Genomic DNA, 22,755 nt, shown 5'->3' with positions numbered 1-22,755 from the left:
CTCGTACTGTGCTGTTAAAATTTGCTGTTCTGGGCAGTCCCAGTGGCGCAGCGGTTTAGCGCCGCCTGCAGCCCAGGGTGTGATCCTGGAGACACGGGATCAAGTCCCACATCGGCTCCCTGCATGAAGCCTGCTTCTCTCTCTGCCTGTGTCTCTGCTTCTCTCTCTCTCTCTCTGTGTCTCTCGTGAATAAATAAATAAAATCTTTAAAAAAAAAATTTGCTGTTCTCTAGAGGACTGTGCTCAGCAATTTTTGCTTCCTACTCTACATGCTATTCTAAATTTTTTTTAATTTATTTTTTATTTTTTAAAGGTCTAACTTCATTCCTTTACATGTGTATTATCTAGCTTTCCCATTATTATTTGTTGAGAAAACTGTTCTTTCCCCCATTGAGTTGTCTTGGCACCCTCGTCAAAAATCATTTGACCATATAGTGAAGATTTATTTCTGGATTCTTTATTCTCTTCTATTGGTCTATATGTCTATTTCTATGCCAGCAGCACACTTTTTTGACTACTGTAGCCTTGTAGTAAATTTTGAAATTAGGAAATGTGAGACTTATTTGGCTATTTGGGTTCCTTTGATATTCCATGTGAATTTTAGGGTGGATTTTTTTCTATTTTCTACAAAAATACTGGGATTTTGATGGAAATTACATTGAAGCTGTTGGTCAGTTTGGGTAATATTGATGTTTAACGATATTAAGTCTTCTAATCCTTGAACATGGGATATTTTTATGTTGGTTGGTATCTTTAATTTTTTTCAGCCACATTTTATAGTTTCTGGCATACAAGTCTTTTGCCTCCTAGGTTAAATTTATTTCTAAGTATTTTATTTGTTTTGATGCTATGTATCAGGAAATTTTCAATTTTTATTTTTCTTATTATCATCATCCCTTATATACATGTTTTGTACTGATAACACCAAGCACACAGGCTGATCCGTAAGCCAAATACACCTTTTGCTTGGGGTTGCCAGTCCCATAGACTGCCACACTGAAAGGACTTAAAATATATTTATATTCTTAGAAGCTGCTATATTGTATGAGTTGAAATGATTGTGTGAATCAATAGGAAATACTACTCATGGCCACACTGGCCAAGAGGGAGATTATAACTTTATGTTCTTAGAATCCTTTTCATTTTTGTTGAAATGATTTGGTAGCCATCCTGGAGCTGCCAATAATCAGTTCTGATACAGGGCCTATGAAGCACATGTGGGAAGCTCTTTCCGGTCAGTTGTCTTGTCCCTCTAGAATAGCAGATAAATTAGAAAGTTTTCAGTAGCATATTATTTGAGAAATTTTAAATAGTACTTTATTAGGAAAAGTAAACAAAGTACAAAGATTGAACTTTTCTAAGTATAAGGATTTAATTTTGCTATACTGGGCAGTCCCAGTGGCTCGTCAGTTTAGCACTGCCTTCAGCCTAGGGCGTGATCCTGGATACCCGGGATCGAGTCCCATGTCACGCTCCCTGCATGGAGCCTGCTTCTCTCTCTCTCTCTCTGTGTGTCTCTCTCTCTCTGTGTCATGAATAAATAAATAAAATCTTAAAAAATAATAGTAATTTTGCTATACAAAATTAAACTGAAACATTAGTTTATACTCATAAATTGGCAAAAATTTTAGAAGAGTTTATATTTTTTGGTGTTTCTTAATTGCTAATAGAATTTTTTTAGAAAAGAATCTGGCATTCTATTTTAAAATTAAAAATATGTATTTCCTTCTAGGAAATTCTGTTTCTGAAAATTTATCCCAAAGAAATAGAAGCACTAGCACGTAAAGACATATGTTAAAAAATTGCTTACACCATTATTGTTTTTTTGTGGCTAAAAGTTAGGTTCAGTCAGTATTAATATCACTACAATATGGTATGTTTATTCTGTAGAATATTTTGAAGTGATTTAAAATTATGAATTAGACTTACATAAGATGAATAGAAAGGATTTCCTTGGAGATTTTGTTTAGTGAAAATAAGAATAATGTGTATGATATCCCATTCTTTAAAACCAGCAATACCAAAATGAATAACCCTTGCATATATGAAACAGGTAATGTACAGGTACAATGTATTATTCATACCGCCTAGCATGGCTGTAATCAAGATGTACGTTATCTGTACATCTACATGTATATGCATAGGATCATATAATTACAGAGAGAAATATTTAAAGGACACAGTATAGATTCTTAATTTTGTTTTTGAGGGATTAAAAAGACAAAAGGCATAAAACTAAAAAATGCATAAATGTCATGTTTGTCTAAAATTAAAGTTGGTTATATATGTATAAGATGTTAAAGAAGAAAATATAGAGGTATCTTAGAAATCAAAAAATCAAATTCTTTATTTTTGAGAGTTAAGAAAGCATATATATATATATATATATATATATAATTTCGGTTTGTTTTGTTTCTGCAGTAATTTCACTGAATGAAGAAGTTCTAGTAACATTAGGAAAAGAGGAGGTAAGTCACTTAATGAATCTGTAGTAACCCTTATTAGCTTATAACTAGAAGTGTTTGGGATTCGTGACATAAATAGGATGAAACCACTTAAAAGCCATATAAATTTTTTATTTTGATTTTGTGTTTTATTGAATGGAATATTTTAAATGGTTTGAATTTCATCTCACCAATTTGTATATCAGAACTCTTGTTAGCGTTTAGTATGTAAACTTTATTCTTAAATTTAATTTTCATTTGATTAAACTTTTCATAATAAAAGCAAAAGCATTAAACATAGTTAAATGATCATAATATTCACCTGTTCTCAGAATTTAACTTACATGTCAATAAACACATTTTTTAAAAGTGTAAGTCCAAGGATGCCTGGATGACTCAGTGGTTGAGCGTCTGCATTTGGCTCAGGTCATGATCCTGATCAAGTCTCACATCGGGCTTTCCACAGGGAGCCTGCTTCTCCCTCAGCCTGTGTCTCTGCCTCTCTCTCTGTGTCTCTCAGGAATAAATAAATAAAATCTTAAAAAAAAAAAAAAGGTGTAAATCCATTAGGTCAAACAAATTTGTAAACAAGAATGTAAAATGCATGGAAGGAAATAAGTATCTGTGTGTCAAGAGACAGGACTGAAAAGAGATTATCTGCTCTACAGAGTTGAAAGAAGTCTTGGGATTTGAAGGAATCTGGTACTATAATATTCAAGGTTCAAGTCTGGAGCTAAAAACAAGATTTCTTTTACAGCAAAAGAATAGACTGTTAGACCTTTTTCTAATCAAGCACTTGGGAAACTGGTGGTATAGGATATGGAGACATTAAACTATTGAGGTTCTGGACGCAAGAATACCAGATTGGGTGTTTAGTAGGATTGGTGTGCAAGTCAAAAGTCAGAAAGATCAAGTTAATATGTTTATACTATGTGGTAGGAGTACCAGCTCCTTCCCCTGTTCTTTCTCTGGAAGTCTTGTAATCTAGTATAAAATAGTCTCAGACTGGAGATAAAAGAATCTTCTCTGGAAAATCTAAATGGCTTAAGAAAAAAAGATCTATAAATGTTAATATACAGGATTCCCATTGAAAAAGCAAGGTTGGTGTACATCAAAAAATGCCATTCATAAACAAGGTTTTAAGTATTTTTGAGTTTTTTTTTTTAATTTTTATTTATTTATGATAGTCACACACAGAGAGAGAGAGAGAGAGAGAGAGAGGCAGAGACACAGGCAGAGGGAGAAGCAGGCTCCATGCACCGGGAGCCTGACGTGGGATTCGATCCTGGGTCTCCAGGATCGCGCCCTGGGCCAAAGGCAGGCGCCAAACCGCTGAGCCACCCAGGGATCCCTATTTTTGAGTTTTAAACATAAGTGGGCAGCTAGTTGTCATGAGCATTTGTTGTGAATGCCTCCAAATGGAAAGGCAGAAACTCAAAACAACTGACTAAGATGAACTTTAAGGAAATAGAGACAATTCAGGGAACAAAGAATTTAATAAAAATATCTAACTCTTGATTTTGGCTCTCCTCCTGGTCACAGGATCATGAAATCTATCCCCTTGTTGGACTCCACACTCCGTGGAGAGTCTGCTTGAGATTCTCTCCTCCCTCTGTCCCTCCCCTTGCTTGTGCTCTCTTTTTCTCTCAAATAAATGAGTAAATCTTTGAAAAAAAATATTTATAACATAACAGAATGCCAACTTAAAAGAAGTACGACTTCATACTCCTAGTATGGCTATATAATCAAAAGACAGACAATGACAAGTACTGGTGGAGATGTGGAAAAATTAGAACATTGATAAACTACTCCTGGGAGTATAAAATGGTGCAGCCACTTTGGAAAACAGTCTGGTAGTACCTCAGAAGATAACAGAGTTACCATTTGAACCAGTATTTTCACTCCCAGCTATATACCCAAGAGAAGTGAAAATAAGTGTGTATCCACACAAAAACTTACACATGAGTGTTCATAGCAGCATTTTTTATAATGGCCAAAAAGAATAAACAACCCAAATGTCATCAGTGGATGAATGGATAAATAAATAGTATCTATCCAATGACATATTATTGTCTAAGAAAATGAAGTACTGATATACCATAATACAGGTGTATCTTGAAAACAGTATGCTAAATGAAAGAAGCCAGTCACAAAGGATTGCATATCGTATTCCATTTATATAAAAAGTCCATAATAGGCAAATTCATGGAGACAGAAAAAGTAGGTTGTTGCTGATTGGAGAGGAAGTGATGAATGACTGCTAATGGATACTGCTAACAGGTTTCCTTTTGGGATGATGAAAATATCCTAAAATAGATGGTGGTGATGTTTGGACAACTATACAAGTACACTAAAAATTAGTGAATTATGCACTTTAAGTGGTAACCTGTATGGTTTGTGAATTATATCTCAACGAAGGTGTTATTTTAAAAAGGACCAATCAGAGAATAAGAGCCTTTCTCATTGAAAACATGATACCTGAAATAAACACAAAAATGTAGGTAATTATAGTAATGGAAATTTCCTACAGAGTACAGATGGCAAAGAAAAGGAAAATTAAAATAATAGAACAATAAATAATATATGAACATTTTCCCAGAATGAAAGATTCGTATTCTTTTTTATGTTGAAAAGAGCCATCAAATTTTCAATATGAATTATAAATGATACATGACTTAATGATCCACTGTAAGTTTCCCTTTGGTAGCAGCCCTTAGACTATCAGCACTGATTTGAACTGGCTGAAATCCAAACTTGATGCAGTTCCAACATTGGTCTTAACATTCGGCTTTCATTTTAATTATTACTGATAAAAATAACAGAAATTGAACATTTAGCTTATTTCTCTTTCTCATTATTTCGTATTTCCTTATGTATCCAGTTAGGCAACTGTCTTGAGAATTTTTTTCTGTCACTTCTAAATTCCTTTGACTATGTATCTACCTGTAATTATTGATCATGGTGTGGCTGTTGTCTTGTATCTTTGTTGACTGGTTAAACATTAGGTGCCAAATTCATCATTCTCTGCCCCATTATCCTTCTTTTTCCCACAGAGTGCTTTCATTGTGTTTTGGCGAGCCAGGGTCATTATAGCAAAATCCCACTTCTGATGCCAGCTGTTGTCAGGGTTTTCCCCAAGTCCACTCATTTTGTTGATGGGCTATGACTCGGAAAAGCTATACTCGGGCACCTGATTTACTCAATGGTTGAACATCTGCCTTTGGCTCAGGTCATGATCCTGAGGTCTTGAGATCGAGTTTGGGATCAAGTTCCGCATCGGGCTCCCCACAGGGAACCTGCTTCTCCCTCTGCCTGTGCCTCTGCCTCCCTCTCTGTGTCTCTCATGAATAAATCAATCTTAAAAAAAAAAAAAAAGCTATACTCATAATTACAGTTTTTTACAGTGAGAAGACACAGATTAAAATGAGCAAGGGAAAACACACATAGGCTAAGCTTGTAGGAGTCCTTTCCCAGTGGAGTTGATGGATTTAGTTCTCCTTGCAGCTGAGTGTCACATGTGCAAAGTATTGTCAAAAAGGAACTTTTTGTTTGTTCGTTTGTTAGATAAGGAACCTCACCCCAGACTTCTTGTCTAGAGTTTTTATCAGTAGTCAGTCACCATGCATCAGGGGCCTCCTTGACTGAACTCACCTATTCACACTCCAGCCCTCCAGAGCAAAATTGCATTTACCAAAAATCACATAGTTAGAATAAACTCTCTAATCAAACTGGTACCAAGTATGTAAGGCTCCAGGCATACATAAACACTTTTTTTTTTTTTTTAAATAGCCTCCACACCCAAGTGGGGCTTGAAGTCACTGAACCATCCTGGCACCCCTACATAAACATTCTTATCAGACATATATTCCAGGGCCTCAGAGCTCATCCTTCAGGAGTCCACAAGGAACCTGACCTAAAGACAGGCCTTTCTTGGTAATGTGCATTTTGTGCCACCTTGCCTTGCTCAGGTAACTCCTGCACACTTATCTTTTTATTCTCTTAACAGTGTCTTTTAAAAAACATAAGTTTCCAGTTTGATTAATTGTGTTTTATCAAGTATTTTTTAAGGTTTGTGCTCAAATATAGGAATATTTGCCCAACTTAAGGTCACAAAGATTTCTTGAATGTTTTCTTTAAAAATTTCAAAGTTTTACATTTATGATTTATTTTGAATTAATGTTTTTATATGGAATGAGTTATTGATAAACTTTCCTTTCATATAAATACTAATTGTGGGTGTTCACAAATTGTTGAAAAAATTATTTTTTTTCTTTTGAATTTCCTTTGCATGTTTATTGAAAATTAATTGACTGACCATATATGTGTGGATCCATTTCGACTCCATTTGTTTTTCATTTTGGTTATTTCTCTTACTTTTTTCTGTCTTTCTGTCTTTATGTCAATTCCACATTGTTTTATTTACTGAAGTTTTAGAATTTTGAAATAAAATAGTATGAATTCTCTTTTTTGTTTTTTCTCAATATTGTTTTATATTTTCATATAGAGTTGGCTGATCATTCAGTCCTATAAAAAACTTACTAAATTTTGACTGAGATTGCCCAGATTCTGTAGTTTAATTTGAGGCGAATTGACATCTTTAACAGACTGAGTCTCAGTTCAGACCCATGAGCCCTGTATGATCTCTGTGTTTATGTAGGTCTCTGCTTATTTACAATTTTTTAAGACTTATCTCATCAGTGTTTTATAATTCATTATATCAAAGATTAGAAAAGAAAAAAAGACATTTGATCATCTTAGTGAATTCAGAAAGAATAAGTGACAAAATTCAATATTCTTGGTTTTTTAAAAAAATGTTTATTTAAGCAAACTACCCCAAACATGGGGCTCAAACTCATGACTTAAAGATTAAGAATCTTAAAAAAAAAAAAAAAGAAAAGAGTAAGAATCTCATGCTCTACTGATTGAGTGAGCCAGACATTCCATTTCATGATTATTTGACTTAGCAAAGTTGTAATAGAAGTATGCAGGTCTTCTACATTTTTGTCAAATTCATCCCTTTGGTATTTCATATTTTTAATCCTATGACAGTGGTATTTTTTAGTTGTCAATTATTGCTGCTACGTATAAATACAATTAATATTTGTACATTGATGTATTAGTATGATTAACCTCTTATTCTAGTGGCTTTGTGGATGCTGTAGGATTTTATAAATAGCTAGTCATGTCACTTGAGATCAGGGGCACATATTTATTCTTTTGCATTTGGATGGCTTTTATGTGATTTACTTACTTACTTACTTACTTACTTACTTATTTATTTATTTATTTATTTATTTATTTATTTATGAGAGAGCGAGAGAGTAAGAGTACAATTGAGAAGAGCAGCAGGAGAGGGAGAGAGAATCTCCAGCAGACAGACTCCATGATGAGCAAGGAGCTGCACACGAGGGCTTGATCTCACAATCCTGAGATTGCAATCTGAGCTGAAACCAAGAGCCAGGCAATTAACTGTGCCAGCCAGGTGCCCCTGGATGCCTTTCATAGGTTTTCCTTGGCTTATTGTACTGTTCTAAAACACTTACGTTTTTTAAAAGATTTATTTGTGAGTGAGAGAGAGCATGCCCTAGCAGACAGGGAGAGAATCCCAAGTCGACTCCTTGCTGAGTGGAGTCTAACCACTCTGAGATAGTGACCTGAGCTGAAATTGAGTCATTCCCTTAACTAAGAGAGCCACTGAGATGCCCCTGGAACATTTAGTAATCTATATAATAAAAGTGGTGAGAATAGATATTTTTGCCTTGTTTCTGATCTAAGTGGATAGCATTTGCTCTTTTCATCAAGTATGATGTTAGCAGTAGGTTTTTCATAAGTGAAATTAAGTCGAAATTACTTAATTTTTTTTAAAGATTTTATTTATTTATTCATAGACACAGAAAGAGAGAGAGGCAGAGACACAGGCAGAGGGAGAAGCAGGCTCCGTGCAGGGAGCCTGATGTGGGACTCGATCCTGGGTCTCCAGGATCACACCGCAGGCTGCAGGCGGCGCCAAACCGCTGCGCCACTGGGGCTGCCCCGAAATTACTTCCCATTACAATTTATGAAGACCTTTTCTAAAATTAGGAATTTTTATTGAAATTTGTCATTTATTCTTTCTGAATTCATTAAGAAGATAATTTTTTTTCTATTTTACTCTGTTGATATAATAAATTACATTGACTTTTTAAAGCATGGAGCATTAGTTTCAGGTATACAATATAATGATTCAACAATCCTATATGTTTCTCAGTGCTTATTAAAATAAGAGTACTTTTAATCCCCTTTATCTATTTTCCCTATCCCTCTATACACCTCCTCTCTGGCAACCCATTTTATTCTCCACATTTAAGACTTCTTTTGTGTGTCTTTTTTTCTTTGTTCTTTTGTTTCTTAAATTCCATGTGTAGGTGAAATCATACGGCTGTAGTATTTCTCTTTCTGACTTATTTCACTTAGCATTATGCCCTCTAGATACATCCAGTGTTGTTGCAAATGGCAAGATGTCATTCTTTGTTATGGCTGAATAATATTCCATAGTACATATACAACCATATCTTTATCCATTCATCTATTGAAGGGCACTTGGGTTACTTTTGTTATCTTTGGTATTGTAAATGATGCTTCATTTAACATAAGGGTGCACATATCTTTTCAAATTAATGTTTTTGTTTTCTTTGGGTAAATACCTAGTTAGTGGAATTACTGGATCACATGGTAATTCTATTTTTAATTTTTTGAGGAACCTCCATACTGTTTTCCACAATGGCTGCATCAATCTCATTCTTACCAACAGTGCATAGGATTCCTTTTTCTTCACTTCCTTGCCAACACTTGTTATTTCTTTCTTTTTGATTTTAGCCATTCTGACAGACGTATAGTGATATCTCACTGTGGCTTTAATAATGCATTTCCCTGATGATTAGTGATGTTGAGAATCTTTTCATGTTTGTTGACCATCTTTATGTCCTCTTTTTTAAAGTTTTTATTATTTGAGAGAGAGAGAGTGAGTACCAGCAGGGGGGAGGGGCAGAGGGAGAGGGACAAGCATTCTCCTCACTGAATGGGGAGCCCAATGTGGGGCTCGATCCCTGGACCCCAGGATCATGATCTGAGCCAAAGGAGATGCTTAACCAATTGAGCCATCCAGGTATCCAGGTACCCCTGGTTATTCTCTTTGGAAAAAGTACTATTCAGGTCCTCTGCCCTGAATAGTAATTGGGTTATTTGTTTTTTGCTGGTACTGAGTTGTGTAAGTTCTTTATATAGTCAGATATGAGCCCTGTATCAGATACATCATTTGCAAGTATCTTCTCCCTTTCGGTAAGTTTTGTTTATAGTTTCTTTTTTATTTTGGTGTAGTCTCAATAGTTTCATTTTGCTTTTGTCTTCCTTATCAGAGGAGACTTAGCTAGAAAAATATTTCTGTAGCTAATGTCACAGAAATTACTGCCTGTATCTTCTTTCAGAAATTCTATGATTTTAGGTCTCACATCAAGGTCTTTTTTTTTTTTAAGATTTTTATTTATTCATGAAAGACACAGAGAAAGGCAGAGACATAGGCAGAGGGAGAAGTAGGCTCTCTTTGGGGAGCCCGATGTGGGACTCGATCCCAGGACCCCAGGATCACGACCTGAGCCAAAGGCAGATGCTCAACCAGTGAGCCACCCAGGTACCCCTCACATTAAGGCCTTTAATCCATTTTGAATTTATTTTGTGTATGGTATAAGAAAGTGGCCCAATTTCTTTCTTTCTTTCTTTCTTTTTTTCATTTAGCTGTCCTGTTGTCCCATCACCATTTGTTGAAAAAAACATCTTTTCCCCATTATATATATGCCAACTTTGTCATAGATTAATTGACCATAACAGAATGGATTTCCTTCTGGACTCTCTTCTGTTCCATTGATCAATGTATCTGTTTTTGTGCCAGTACCATACTGTTTTGATTACTGCAGCTTTGTAGTACATCTTGAAATCTGGGATTCTGAAGCCACCAGCTTTTGTTCTTTTTCAAGATGGCTTTGGCTATATGGGGTCTTTTGGGGTTCCATACAAATTTTAGAATTATTTGTCCTAGTTCTGTGAAAACTACTATTGGTATTTTGGTAGGGATTGTGTTAAATCTGCAGATTGCTCTGGGTAGTATAGACATTTAAAAAATAATTGGTTTGGGGACGCCTGGGTGGCTCAGTGGTTGAGCCTCTGCCTTTAGCTCAGGGCGTGATCCCGGAGTTCTGGAATCTGAATAAATAAATAAAATAAATAAATAAATAATAAATAAATAAATAAAATCTTAAAAAATAATAAAAAATATTGTTTTTTCCTGTCCATGAGCATGAAGTATCTTTATGTTTGTGTCATTTTCAGTTTCTTTCATCAGTGTTTTATAGTTTTTGGAGTATAGATCTTTCATCTCCTTGGTTAAGTTTATTCCTAGGTATTTTATTGTTTTTTTTTGTGTGGTTATAAATGAGATTGTTTTCTTAATTTCTCTTTCTACTGCTTCATTTTTAGTTACAGAAATGCAATAGATTGCTGCATATTAATTTTATATCCTCTGACTATACTTGAATTCATTGACTTATTAGTACATTGATTCTTTAAAAATTTTATATTATCTGTTTAACCAGATGTATTCCTTAGATAAACCCTTTTTGCTATAATGTGTTAATATTTTTTATTTATTGATGGATTTAATTTATTAAAATTTTATTAAGGTTTTTGCATCTGTGTTAATGGGAGATACTAGTTTGTGGTTTTCTTCTGACATCTTGGTCAGGCTTTGGTATCAAGCCTAACAGAATGAGTTGAGAAATATTCTCTCTTTAAAAGAGTTTGTATAGAATCCGTATGTATTCCTTAAATGTTTGCTAGAATGCACAGGTAAAGCCATCTGGGGCTAGACTTTTCTTTGTGGGAAAGTGTCTGGTCACAAACTGTTTTTCTATAGCTAGTCAGTTTTTCTATTTTTCTCTGAAGAAGTGGCAGTTTGTGTCTTATAGTTTATCCATCTCATCTAATTTGTCAGATTTATTAAATTTGTTCATAGCATTCCCTCATCATTTTAATGTTCATAGCAAAGTCATCTCTATCGTTCCTGATGTTAGTAATTTTTATTCTTTTTTTCTCTTGTAATTAGTATGGCCAATCACGGTGACCTTCTCAGAGTCAGCTTTGGGTTTCATTGATTCCCCCCCGCCCAAAAAAAAAAACCCTCCCTCCAGGTTTCTTATTTTTCTGTCAGTTTTTTTAAAATCATTTTTTATTTAGTTTACTTTTGATTTTATCTGTTCTTCTTTCTTATGGTAGAAGCTGTCCTTAATTTGAGAGCTTTTGTCTGTCTTTCTTTCTTTCTTTCTTTCTTTCTTTCTTTCTTTCTTTTTTTTAGTTTTATTTATTTGAAAGAGAGTTAGAGCATGAGCAGGGGGAAGGGCAGAGGGAGAAGCAGACTCCCTGCTGAGCAGGGAATTGGACTTAGGGCTTGATCCTAGGATCCTGAAATCATAACCTGAGCCGAAGTTGGATGCTTAAAGGATGGAGTCACCCAGGCAACCCTGGAGCTTTTTTTTTTTTTAATATAAGCTTTTACTGCTGTAAATTCTCATCTGAGTACTGCTTTTGCTTCACCCCAGAAATTTTTATTTTGTTTTTACTTTCAAATAATTCATAAAAATTTCTTTTTTCTTATAGATTCTTCTTTGACTCATGGGTTATTTGGAAATGTGTTTTTAATATTTAAATATTTGCAGATTTTTCCAGTTACCTTTCTATTATTCATCTTTAATTCTTTTGTTCATATTTAATAACACTGGTTGCTTTGAAATCTTTGTACTTGATTTTTCTTTCCTCTTTGTATTACCTTTTCTCTGTTTCTGTTTTCCTCTCCTTCCAATTTCTTGACTTATGTATTTTTTAAAAATAAACCTACTTTATTTATACTAATTGTTTACTGATTATTTCACGCCCCCTTTTTCATGGTTATTATACATCTTTAAATTATCATGAATTTAGATGCATAAAAAGCTAATGGAAACTCTTGACATCAGAAGAGTGGAATACTTAGCTAATATGTTCTAGAAACAAAAAGATACTAGAAAAAAGTCCAAATGTTATTTTAATTTGGTGTATCCACACAATCTTCTTTGATGTTCCTCAAATCACACATATTCTTGCCTCAGTGCCTTTGTACCTACAGTTTTCTCTTCATGGGACTTTTTTTTGCAGATTTTATCATGTTTTATCATGTCTTCTTAATCTGCTGCTATACTGTTTACCCGATCAGAAAAGTCTTTGCATATCATACTACTACCTAAAAGAGCTATTCCTGCTCTACGTGTCTGTGCTCCTATTTTGACATATTTTTTCTTCGTGATACTGATCACTCACTGGAGTTACTTATTTTTTTGTTTGGATTCTCCTCTTTGTTCATCTTTGAATTCCTGACTCCTTCAACAATGCCTGGTAGATCAATAAATATTTGTTGAATGAATGATAATCATTTGTGTCTGTTTTTGTATACTCCTTAGAAAAGAGACCTAATCTACTTGATTACTTAAAACTCACTGTTTGTTTTTCAATATGAAATTAAAACGTATTGCTCAAACTGTTTCTTATATTTTTGAATTTAACAAATGAAATATTACAAAGAACCTAGTACCTGCTGTATATTTCCTTTCAGACTTTCTGGTAGGCTTTCTTGCTCTTGATTTCTGAGTATCTATCTAAGTAAACAAATGTCAATTTCACTCTCATTCATAAATATAACTTTATAAGATTACAGACTAAGAATTAATTTGAATTATTTTGTCCTAGTTCCAAAAATTGAGAGTTGATCTTGAATTGGTACTCTCTACTGTTCAGTCAAAGAATGAAAAGTTAAAGGAAGACTTGGAAAGGTATAATTATATTATAATTATCTTTAATCACTGCTGTTTATTGAAGTGGCATTAATGTTTTATTTGGCTATTGTTGGTGTTTTTCCATGTTTAAAGGGAGCAACAGTGGCTGGATGAACAACAACAGATATTGGAATCTCTTAATGTACTACACAATAAATTGAAACAGCAGGTTGTGACATTTTCTGAATCAAGGTATTTGTATTCTAGGTTTCTGAAATAGGAAAAAGTTATTTTTTTATGTTGCATGAAATACATGAAAAGAAGGGAAGTTTTATTAGAAATTATGAGTTTTACTGTATTTAACTTTTGCCAATTCTTAGTTATATTTTACTTTTGATTTGATATATAGTTTCCCTACAAGTTAAAGAATTCTGCTTCATAAAGCTAGTTATTTGTTTTGAACAAATGAAGTTTAAACAAAATATTTGATCAACTTTATGAGTTAGCATTTACATATACTTATATTTTGTGTATTTTATCAGTAAAATATTTCTTTTAATTTTTAAAATCTCTATTAGAGTCTTTGATGAGCTGAACACTAAAATGCATGACATAAAAGAATATAAGGAGAAACTCTTGATTACCTTGGGTGAGTTTCTGGAAGATCATTTTCCTCTGCCTGATGGAAATGTTAAAAAGAAAAAGGTAAGTTTTAGAGAACATATTCATGTAGATATTTGTATATGAGATTGTAAGTTTTTTATACATTTTGAAGATACACAGAGATACATGTACAGAAATATTCCATCAGGGGATCCCTGGGTGGCTCAATGGTTTAGCACCCGCCTTTGGCCCAGGGCGTGATCCTGGAGACCTGGGATCGAGTACCGCATCAGGCTCTCTGCATGGAGCCTGCTTCTCCCTCTGCCTGTGTCTCTGCTATTCTTGCTCGCTCTCTCTCTTTCTCCATGTCTATCATGAATAAATAAATCTTTAAAAAAAAAAGAAATATTCCATCATCACATTTAATATTGATTGAAAAATTAGAAGCAACTCAATTCAATAAAACCGGACTAAATGCATTTTTAAAATATTTATCAAATAAATAAATAAATAAATAAATAAATAAATAAATAAATAAAATATTTATCCATATAATAGGGGAAAAAATACACCTTTTAAAATATATTGAACACTACCAAAAGAATTACTAAAATGCTTACAATATATTGTTAAATGGTTAAAACACAGCCACTTAAATTTTATGTCTGATTTATAACAAAAATGTAATAGTGCCTATGCCTAGCGGCTAGGATTTTAGGTGAGATTTGTTTTTGTTTTTACGGTTTTCCAAATTTCCCATGTTGAGCATGTGTAATTTTTAAAATCAGAAGATAGCTGTTAGTTAATGTAAGTTCTTGACTATTTTACTAGTTAGGTATGATGTAATAAACCTTTTTCACAAAAGCAAATATTTTATTTGGTGACAAAAGATTGAGAACAACTACTTTAATTCCTTTTTAAAAAACAGTATAGGGATCCCTGGGTGGCACAGCGGTTTGGCGCCTGCCTTTGGCCCAGGGTGCGATCCTGGAGACCCAGGATCGAATCCCATGTCGGGCTCCCGGTGCATGGAGCCTGCTTCTCCCTCTGCCTATGTCTCTGCCTCTCTCTCCCTCTCTATCTGTATGACTATCATAAATAAATTTTGAAAAAAAAAAAAAAAAAAAACAGTATATAGTATAAATAAATAGAGCTTGTGAAAGCATTGTGTAATTATCTACATATAAGTAGAGCTTGTAGGTATTGAAACTGGCATCAGAATGATTTTTCTAAAAATATATACTTTAAGCGTTTTTCAACATGAAACTAATGGCTCCCTATTGGATGAAGCCGATAAACGCAAAGAGTAATAGATTTATATTTGGACTTTGTCTATCTTCTGAACCTCCTGTCTAACCATGCTTTATTCATCTCTTACATGAATCCATTCAACTATACCACTCTAGTTCCAGCAACTATGCAATGACTTGTCACTTTTTGTGACTTAAAGGTTTTATTTTCTCTGCTTACAGAACACTTCATATCTGATAAGGATAGCAAATTTTTTTTTAAAGATTTTATTTATTTATTTATTCATGATAGAGAGAGAGAGAGAGAGAGAGAGAGGCAGCAACACAGGCAGAGGGAGAATCAGGCTCCATGCAGGGAGCCCGACGTGGGATTCGATCCCGGGTCTCCAGGATCGCACCCTGGGCCAAAGGCAGGCGCCAAACCGCTGCGCCACCCAGGGATCCCAGGATAGCAAATTTTTACTTAAGACTTAAACAACATCTTTTCTATGAAGTATTTTTTTTTTTTAAGATTTATTCATATGAGAGAGACAGTTCGAGTGTGGCAGAAGGAGGGGGAGAGGGAGAGAGAAATGTAAGCAATCTCTGTGCAGAGCGTGGAGCCTGACATGGGACTTAATCTCACAACTCTGAGATCACAACCTGAGCTGAAACTAAGAGTTGGATGCTTAACTGACTGTGCCACTCAGGCATCTCTGTGTGTGGGTGTTAAGTGAAGTTTACGTGCCATTTTATTAGCATTTGTCACAGGATTTTGTAGTAATGATTTATGTCTGTGTCTCTGTTCACGCACCATGCACTCTCAGCTCCTTAATGTGTTAATTTCATCTTTGTAAGTCTACTCTCTGGCATATATATTATATATAGCTGGATTAGGGTACCACTGCTATGGTCACACTTAACTTTAATTACCTCTTTTAGAGCTTCGTCTCCAAATATAGTCACCATGGGGTGAGACTGAACATAGAAGTTTTGAGAGGCATGGTTCAGTCCATAACACGAGCTTTATCATTCAAAGATATGTTAAAAAAAGAAAAAAACTCAAGTCCCTCCACTGTATCATTAACATTAGGTGAACATAATTTGAGACCTCTCCCTAAACATATACATATATAGAAGCATAAATGAATTGATGGATGTGCAGATCAGTGGAGTATTTTTTTAAATAAAGATTTTATTTATTTATCTATTTATCTATTTATCATCTATCTATCTATCTATCTATCTATCTATCTATCTATCTATCTATCTATCTAAGAGAGAAAGAGAGAGCAAAGCAGACTACCCAGCAAGCAAGGAGCCCTATCCACGGCTTGATCCTAGGACCCCAGGATCATGACCTGAGCTGAAGGCAGACATTTAACTGAATGAGCTACCTAGGCACCCTCAGATCAATGTAGTTTTGTATAGGCCAATATAAACTAAGTATTACATGTAATTCTACTTAAATTCATAGAGGAACAATGAGTGAGGTTAATTTATTTAACTCAGATAAATATTTCTTGGCTTCAAGTGATTTTAATTCTGGAGAGATCCCCGATATAGAGAAAGCTAATTATGAAAAACGTTATAAAACATAATACTTTTTAAAATTTCATCTTTAGGGACACCTGAGTGGCTCAGCAGTTGAGGTCTGCCTTTGGCTCAGGGTGTGATCCCGGAGTTTTGGGATCAAGTCCCAAATCAGGTTCCCCATGGGGAGCCTGCTTCTCCCTCTGCCTATGTCTCTGCCTCTCTCTTTATGTCTCATGAATAAATAAAGAAAATCTTTAAAAAAATAAATTTTCATCTTTAATTTTTAGACAACATTCATTGACTCCCTACTATGAAGGATAAGGAAATTAACATTCTTTCTCCTATACACTCATTACAATTTCTGTTATTTTAATTTTGGCCGGTTTATATATATAGCATTTTTATTCTGTTCTCATACCAATATTCATGTATGTGTTTAGTCTTTATATTGTATTGGATTCGATGCTTCTCATCTTTTATCATTTATTTTGAGTTTTTAATTATTTGATTTGATGGATTTTTTTTGATAAGTTATTTATTCAAGCAGAATTCCTGGGCATTTTATTTTTAGGTTCTTGAATGATGAAAATGCTTTGTTTGCTTTTATAGTAAAAGGATATTTTTAGCACATAAAAAAACAAATCTCAAGATCTGGTAGAGATTATTCCATTCTTCTTTCCATTTTTTTTTTTTTTTTTTTCCATTCTTCTGAAATAGAATATGCTGTGGTGATCTGAGGTCAGCTTCTAGATATCTTGAGTACATGCTTGAAGAGTTCTTTATCCCTAGACTTCAGTAATTTCACAAAGATACATAACAATGTTGATCATTCAATATCAGTTCGCTTTGAAGATGGCATTGTTTTTGGGTCAGATTTAGATCACATTTCATTTCATGGAAATTTTATTTTATTGTGTCATATTGTTTTTCATATCCTTATCTTGAAATATTTTTTTTCTTGGTTCTCATATTTTTCCTCTGCTCTTCTTTGATTGTTTCAAATATTTATATTTTAATCTTGCTTTGTTGCTGCTTATTTCTGTATCAGTTCTTTAATTCTCTTTGCTTTCATCACTACTCAATGCTGCTTTTTTAAATTTCTCTTTAATTTGAGAAGGTATTAGAGGGACGCCTGGGTGGCTCAGTGGTTGAGCATCTGCCTTCAGCTCAGGGTGTGATCCCAGGGTCCTGGGATTGAATGCTACATCAGGCTCCCTGTGAGGAGCGTGCTTCTCCCTCTGCCTGTGTCGCTGCCTCTCTGTGTCTCTCATGAGTAAATAAATAAAATCTTTTTTCTTTTTAAAGAGAAGGTATTAGAGACCAGGAGTTTTTGATATCCAGCTTTACTATCTTTACTGAGGAATCAATTTATTTTTACTCTTTCTTTAACATATTTGTACTTACAGAAGACCTTAAATTTTTTTTGGTCAAAAGTTTTTAATTTATTTGAGAGAGAGAGAGAGAGAATGAGTGGGGCGAGAGGGAGAGGGAGAAACAGACTCCCCACTGAGCAGGGAGCCCAACATGGGGTCCTATCCCTGTAATCCTGGATCATGACGTGAGCCAAAGCAGACACTTAACCTACTGAGCCACCCAGGTGCTGCTACATAAGACTTTATAGTGACTTCCCTGGTAATCTTTGATGGTTATCAGAAAGGTACTAGCTTTCACTACAGTAGGTGACTTTGTAATTAATTAAATACCTGAGCTCAAAAACTGTTGATTAAGATTAGTAGGAGATTTCTAGCAGATCCCCTTTAGATTCTTGTCCCTTTGATTGGTGGTTTTTTCGTTTGGTTTGGTTTGGTGCAAAAAGTGTTTTTATTAAAGCATAGGGACAGGACCTATGGGCACGAAGAGATGGTCTATGGAATATTTTTAATAGGAGTTTAGATAAATGGTACCAGGCATAGTCATGAAAACTTGCAAATGATAAGAAACTAAGAGAGCTAGATAGTAAATATATTGGATGACAGAATTAGGACTATATTTTTCAGTTGGGTAGAACTAGCCCAAATAAAGTAAGGATAATGTTTAGTGGAGGCACATAGAATACCTTTCTTGAGTTTAAAACATTAAAGAATGAAGGAGACCTATCTTAGCTAGATGCAAGAAGGAGGTTTAGGCATTTTAGATGATAGTATGCTCCGAGGGAGGTGAGCAGGGCAAAATAGATGTCCAAAAGCTGATGAATAAACTTGAATAAAATTCCAGCATCTATAAGTATGGAAGTGTGAATCTTCCTTTTCATCTTTGTAATTTAAGTCACACATGTATCATGTGGAGACTGGATTGAAAAAGAAAAAACAAGATAAATTAAAGCACATCTAGACAGCAACCATGATATTGAGGGGCTGCAAGGCTATGGCTTGTGAAAAATAAGGAACTAATTAATATGGTGATGAGTATGGTGAAGACTTGGGGCTCCTAATACCTCTCTTCAAATATTTGAGGAATTCTTGGATCGAATTGGAATAGGATTTATTCTCTGACATTCCAAGGGAAAAAGAAGCAGTGAGTTGAGTTAACATTAGGAACTGTCAAGAACTTTAGAAAGCTGAACAAGGCTCCTTGGGAAGTAAATTTCCTATCCTAAAGCTATATAAATACAGTTGGGAATGCCATTTGTTTGAAATATTTTGATTAGAGAGTTCAAACAATAGACTTTCAGTTACATAAGTATATATATAATATGTATAATTTACCCATTATGAATTTTTAGATAATCTGAATTATATCTTCTTGTAATTGCACAAGATATTACTTAGGGGTTGTTTGAACTTTGTTTTTATGAACCTGTTTAGTACAAGCAGATTGTTTACTTTTAGAATGCTTTTAAAATCACCTAATTATAAATATTTTGTTTTGGTATACCTTGTACCATTGCAGTAAGAAATGCTAACTTTTGAAAATTTTGTTATAAATATAGTCTAATCTGCCATTGGCAGAATTGAAAGATTAATTCTTTTTTATTCACATTTTTGTCAAAGAAAAACATTAAAGAATCAACTGCACAGCTGATAACACTGCATGAAATATTAGAGGTAAGTGTTTTGTGTAGTTTTGTCTTCAAGATTTCTTTTAATTAGTGATTTCTAAACAATTATACACAGGCTCAAAACAAAATAATTGCATTAGTTCTTAAATATATCAACTTTTATTAAATATATTTATATTAGTTTGTCTTTAGTATAAGACTAGTGTCTGTTTTCTATACCTTACTAGAAAGAGTATTGTCATTTGTTAAAAGAACATAAATTTGGAGACTAGCACTTAATCATATTCCCAAGATTATTATTTTAAAAAAATGTTTCTGGTGTTATTTAATATTTACACAGTTGAAACCCTGTACTTTTACATGGATGGAATCTTTAGTTGCCATCTCTATTCTATCTGAACTACATATGTGAGTTTAAGGATTCCACAAAGTTGCAGAAACTTGTACCCAGTTTTAAAGAGGTTTCCATTTATTAATATCTGTAGTTTTTTTAAATGGAGAAAATCAGTTATTTAAATTAATACATAGAAATTATGATTAAGCAGTTATTCAAAGAGAAAAGAGATAGACATTCTTTGGCAAACAAATTTTTAATGTTTTATTATAGATGTATTTTTTTTTTTTTACTAAGTATGGTATATTTTGAATGATATTTTTTCCTAGATTCTTATAAATAGATTATTTGATGTTCCACATGATCCATATATCAAAATTAGAGATTCATTTTGGCCACCTTATATTGAGCTGCTCCTTCGTAATGGAATTGCCTTGAGACATCCAGAAGATCCAACACAAATAAGATTAGAAGCCTTCCATCAGTAAAAGGATGGTCTTTTTTTTTTTTTTTTTTCCACATGGTACTTAATGAATCTTGTCATTCGAGAATAATGGAAACACTGAGGATTTACTTGGATAAAGAACATTATTTGCAAATCAAAGTACATAGTCCCTCTTCCTTTTATCCATAAAATGACACATGTCATCTACTATTCGTTTATAAATGGCCCTTTCAATTCAGTCAGTGCTCTCTGGTGTTTTCAACTGGATGGAAAAGAATGCAAGTAAAAAATATTCTAGACTTAATCATTGTAAAATTTGATTTACCTTTTGCAGTATTCTTTGGAAAGTTCTTTGTTAATTTATGATATTGCTAATATAATTTTTTTCCTTTTGAAATTTGTGAGTTTATTTTATGCATTTTAAGTTGTGTTTGGTGCTTATATCTTTAAATTTAGGAATTATATTGGAAAGGCCATTTAATTTGCAGGTGGTTTTTAAATTGGCAGTTTTTGGCATAGAAAGAATCATAATTTGAATGTATGTAGTAAATCTGTTCCATGTATATGCCTTATTTCTAGATTTTTAAAAAAGTTGAAACAAAACTAATGGATAAAGGTAGCATGAAAACTATATTTTAGTATGTATTATATAAATGATATATATTGAACTGTTCTTGGTTCTGTTAATTATTGCTAACAAAATTCTGTTCATAACATTTTGTTAATTCTCTAAATAAAATTCTCTTATCTAAAAATCTCTAGCTTTTTTGGTGATGTGGTGTGATATTTTAATAAATAGATTTTTTCATAGGCAGAAAAATGAGGGTATTATAAGACTCATTCAAGGTTACATACAAGCCAAACTAAAGAATACCAATTCCTTTTAGTATCATTAGTTTTCTTTTCTTTTCTTTTTTTTTTTTTTTAAGATTTTATTTATTCATGAGAGACACAGAGAGAGAGAGAGGCAGAGACAGAGGCAGAGGGAGAAGCAGGCTCCCCACAAGGAGCCTGATGAGGGACTTAATCCCTGACCCCAGGATCATGCCCTGAGCCAAAGGCAGATGCTCAACTGCTGAGCCACCCAGGCATCCCTGTATCATTAGTTTTCTAAGAGGATTTGGTGTGTACTTTTATATTTGAAAATGCTTTCTAATGTTTATCCGTATTTCTTGCATACCTTAAATACTTCAACTTTCTTAAAGTAAACAAATACTATTCCAAGTATATCCTGTCCCTTTTAGATAAAATACAAACACTATTACATTTCAGAGAATGTAAGTTCTTTTATGGAAAGATGACATATAAAGTACCTTGCTTAGAATACTCCAGTTGGGAGTCACAGCAATGAGCATGTTTTAAGTTCTTGAAGTTACTGGAGATGGGAGAAATGGTTCATTCAGTATAACCCTGAGAGTTATTTTACAAAGTAGGTAGTGTTGTTGTCCATGAACTTCTTTGTATTGCAAATTACAGAAATACATTCAGTAGTAGACATCTTGCTTAACTGGACAAATCTTCATTTCACATTTTACTGGTTAGGATCTTTTGATATCTTGTATAAGGCATTAAAGAAAACTTTGATGATTATTACATCCTACTTCTTCCAGGCTTCTCACATAGCAAGATTATTTGCCTACTTTTTTTTTTTTTTTTTAAGATTTTATTTATTTATTCATGGCAAACACAGAGAGAGGCAGAGAGAGAAGCAGGCTCCATGTAGGGACCCCGATTTGGGACTTGATCCCAGGTCTCCAGGATCATCTCCTGGGCCAAAGGCAGGTATGCGCAACCACTGAGCCACCCAGGCATCCCAATTTGCCCACTTTTGATCTCAGTTATGAACAAAGTAAGGTATACTAGAATTAGTCTTGATTTTTACTCCACCTAAGCTTACAGCTTTTGTAAGCTTTCTGTGGTTTTAAGAATGTTGGAGCAAATGTTTCAACTTCTGAGGAACTTTATGTATTTTCACTTTTCACTGCTTTAAGATAGCCATTGAAATCTGTTAAGATTTAGGATTGTTTTTATTTTACTGACTTTTTTTTTTAAGATTTCATTTATTCATGAGAGTCAGAGAGAGGCAGAGACATAGGCAGAGGGAGGAGCAGGCTCCATGCAGGGAGCCTGGTGCGAGACTGCATCCCAGGTCCCTGGGATAATGCTCTGAGCCAAAGGCAGACCCTTAACCACTGAGCCACCCGGGCATCCCTCACTATGATTTTTTAAATTGAGGTGTAACCGACATAGAACATTTTATTATTTCAGGTGTATAACATATTGATTTGATGTTTATATATATTGTGAAATGATCACCATACATCTTTCACCATA

General features: G+C 34.0%; 1 protein-coding gene across 4 annotated transcripts in view; it reads left to right on the top strand.

The window, feature by feature from the left end:
- The window catches only part of CENPK (centromere protein K), a 64,662-nt gene that overhangs the window by 16,854 nt on the left and 25,053 nt on the right, over positions 1 to 22,755 (top strand). For 2 of the 4 annotated variants that reach the window (XM_077898022.1, XM_077898021.1), the window contains exons 6-11: positions 2,422 to 2,468; positions 13,251 to 13,333; positions 13,430 to 13,528; positions 13,855 to 13,981; positions 19,635 to 19,688; positions 20,306 to 21,182. In XM_077898022.1, coding sequence (XP_077754148.1) covers positions 2,422 to 2,468; positions 13,251 to 13,333; positions 13,430 to 13,528; positions 13,855 to 13,981; positions 19,635 to 19,688; positions 20,306 to 20,464 — 569 coding nt within the window. In that variant the 3' untranslated portion in view covers positions 20,465 to 21,182. Of the gene's footprint in view, positions 1 to 2,421; positions 2,469 to 13,250; positions 13,334 to 13,429; positions 13,529 to 13,854; positions 13,982 to 19,634; positions 19,689 to 20,305; positions 21,183 to 22,755 lie in introns of those variants that run through there. The other 2 variants (XM_077898023.1, XM_077898024.1) reach the window with 1 other exon arrangement.

This window comes from Canis aureus, chromosome 5 (assembly GCF_053574225.1).
Source record: "Canis aureus isolate CA01 chromosome 5, VMU_Caureus_v.1.0, whole genome shotgun sequence".
NCBI classification, from domain to species: Eukaryota; Metazoa; Chordata; class Mammalia; order Carnivora; family Canidae; genus Canis; species Canis aureus.
The sequence above is the reverse complement of the archived record's forward strand: the minus strand, read 5'-3'. Positions and strand labels throughout refer to the sequence as shown.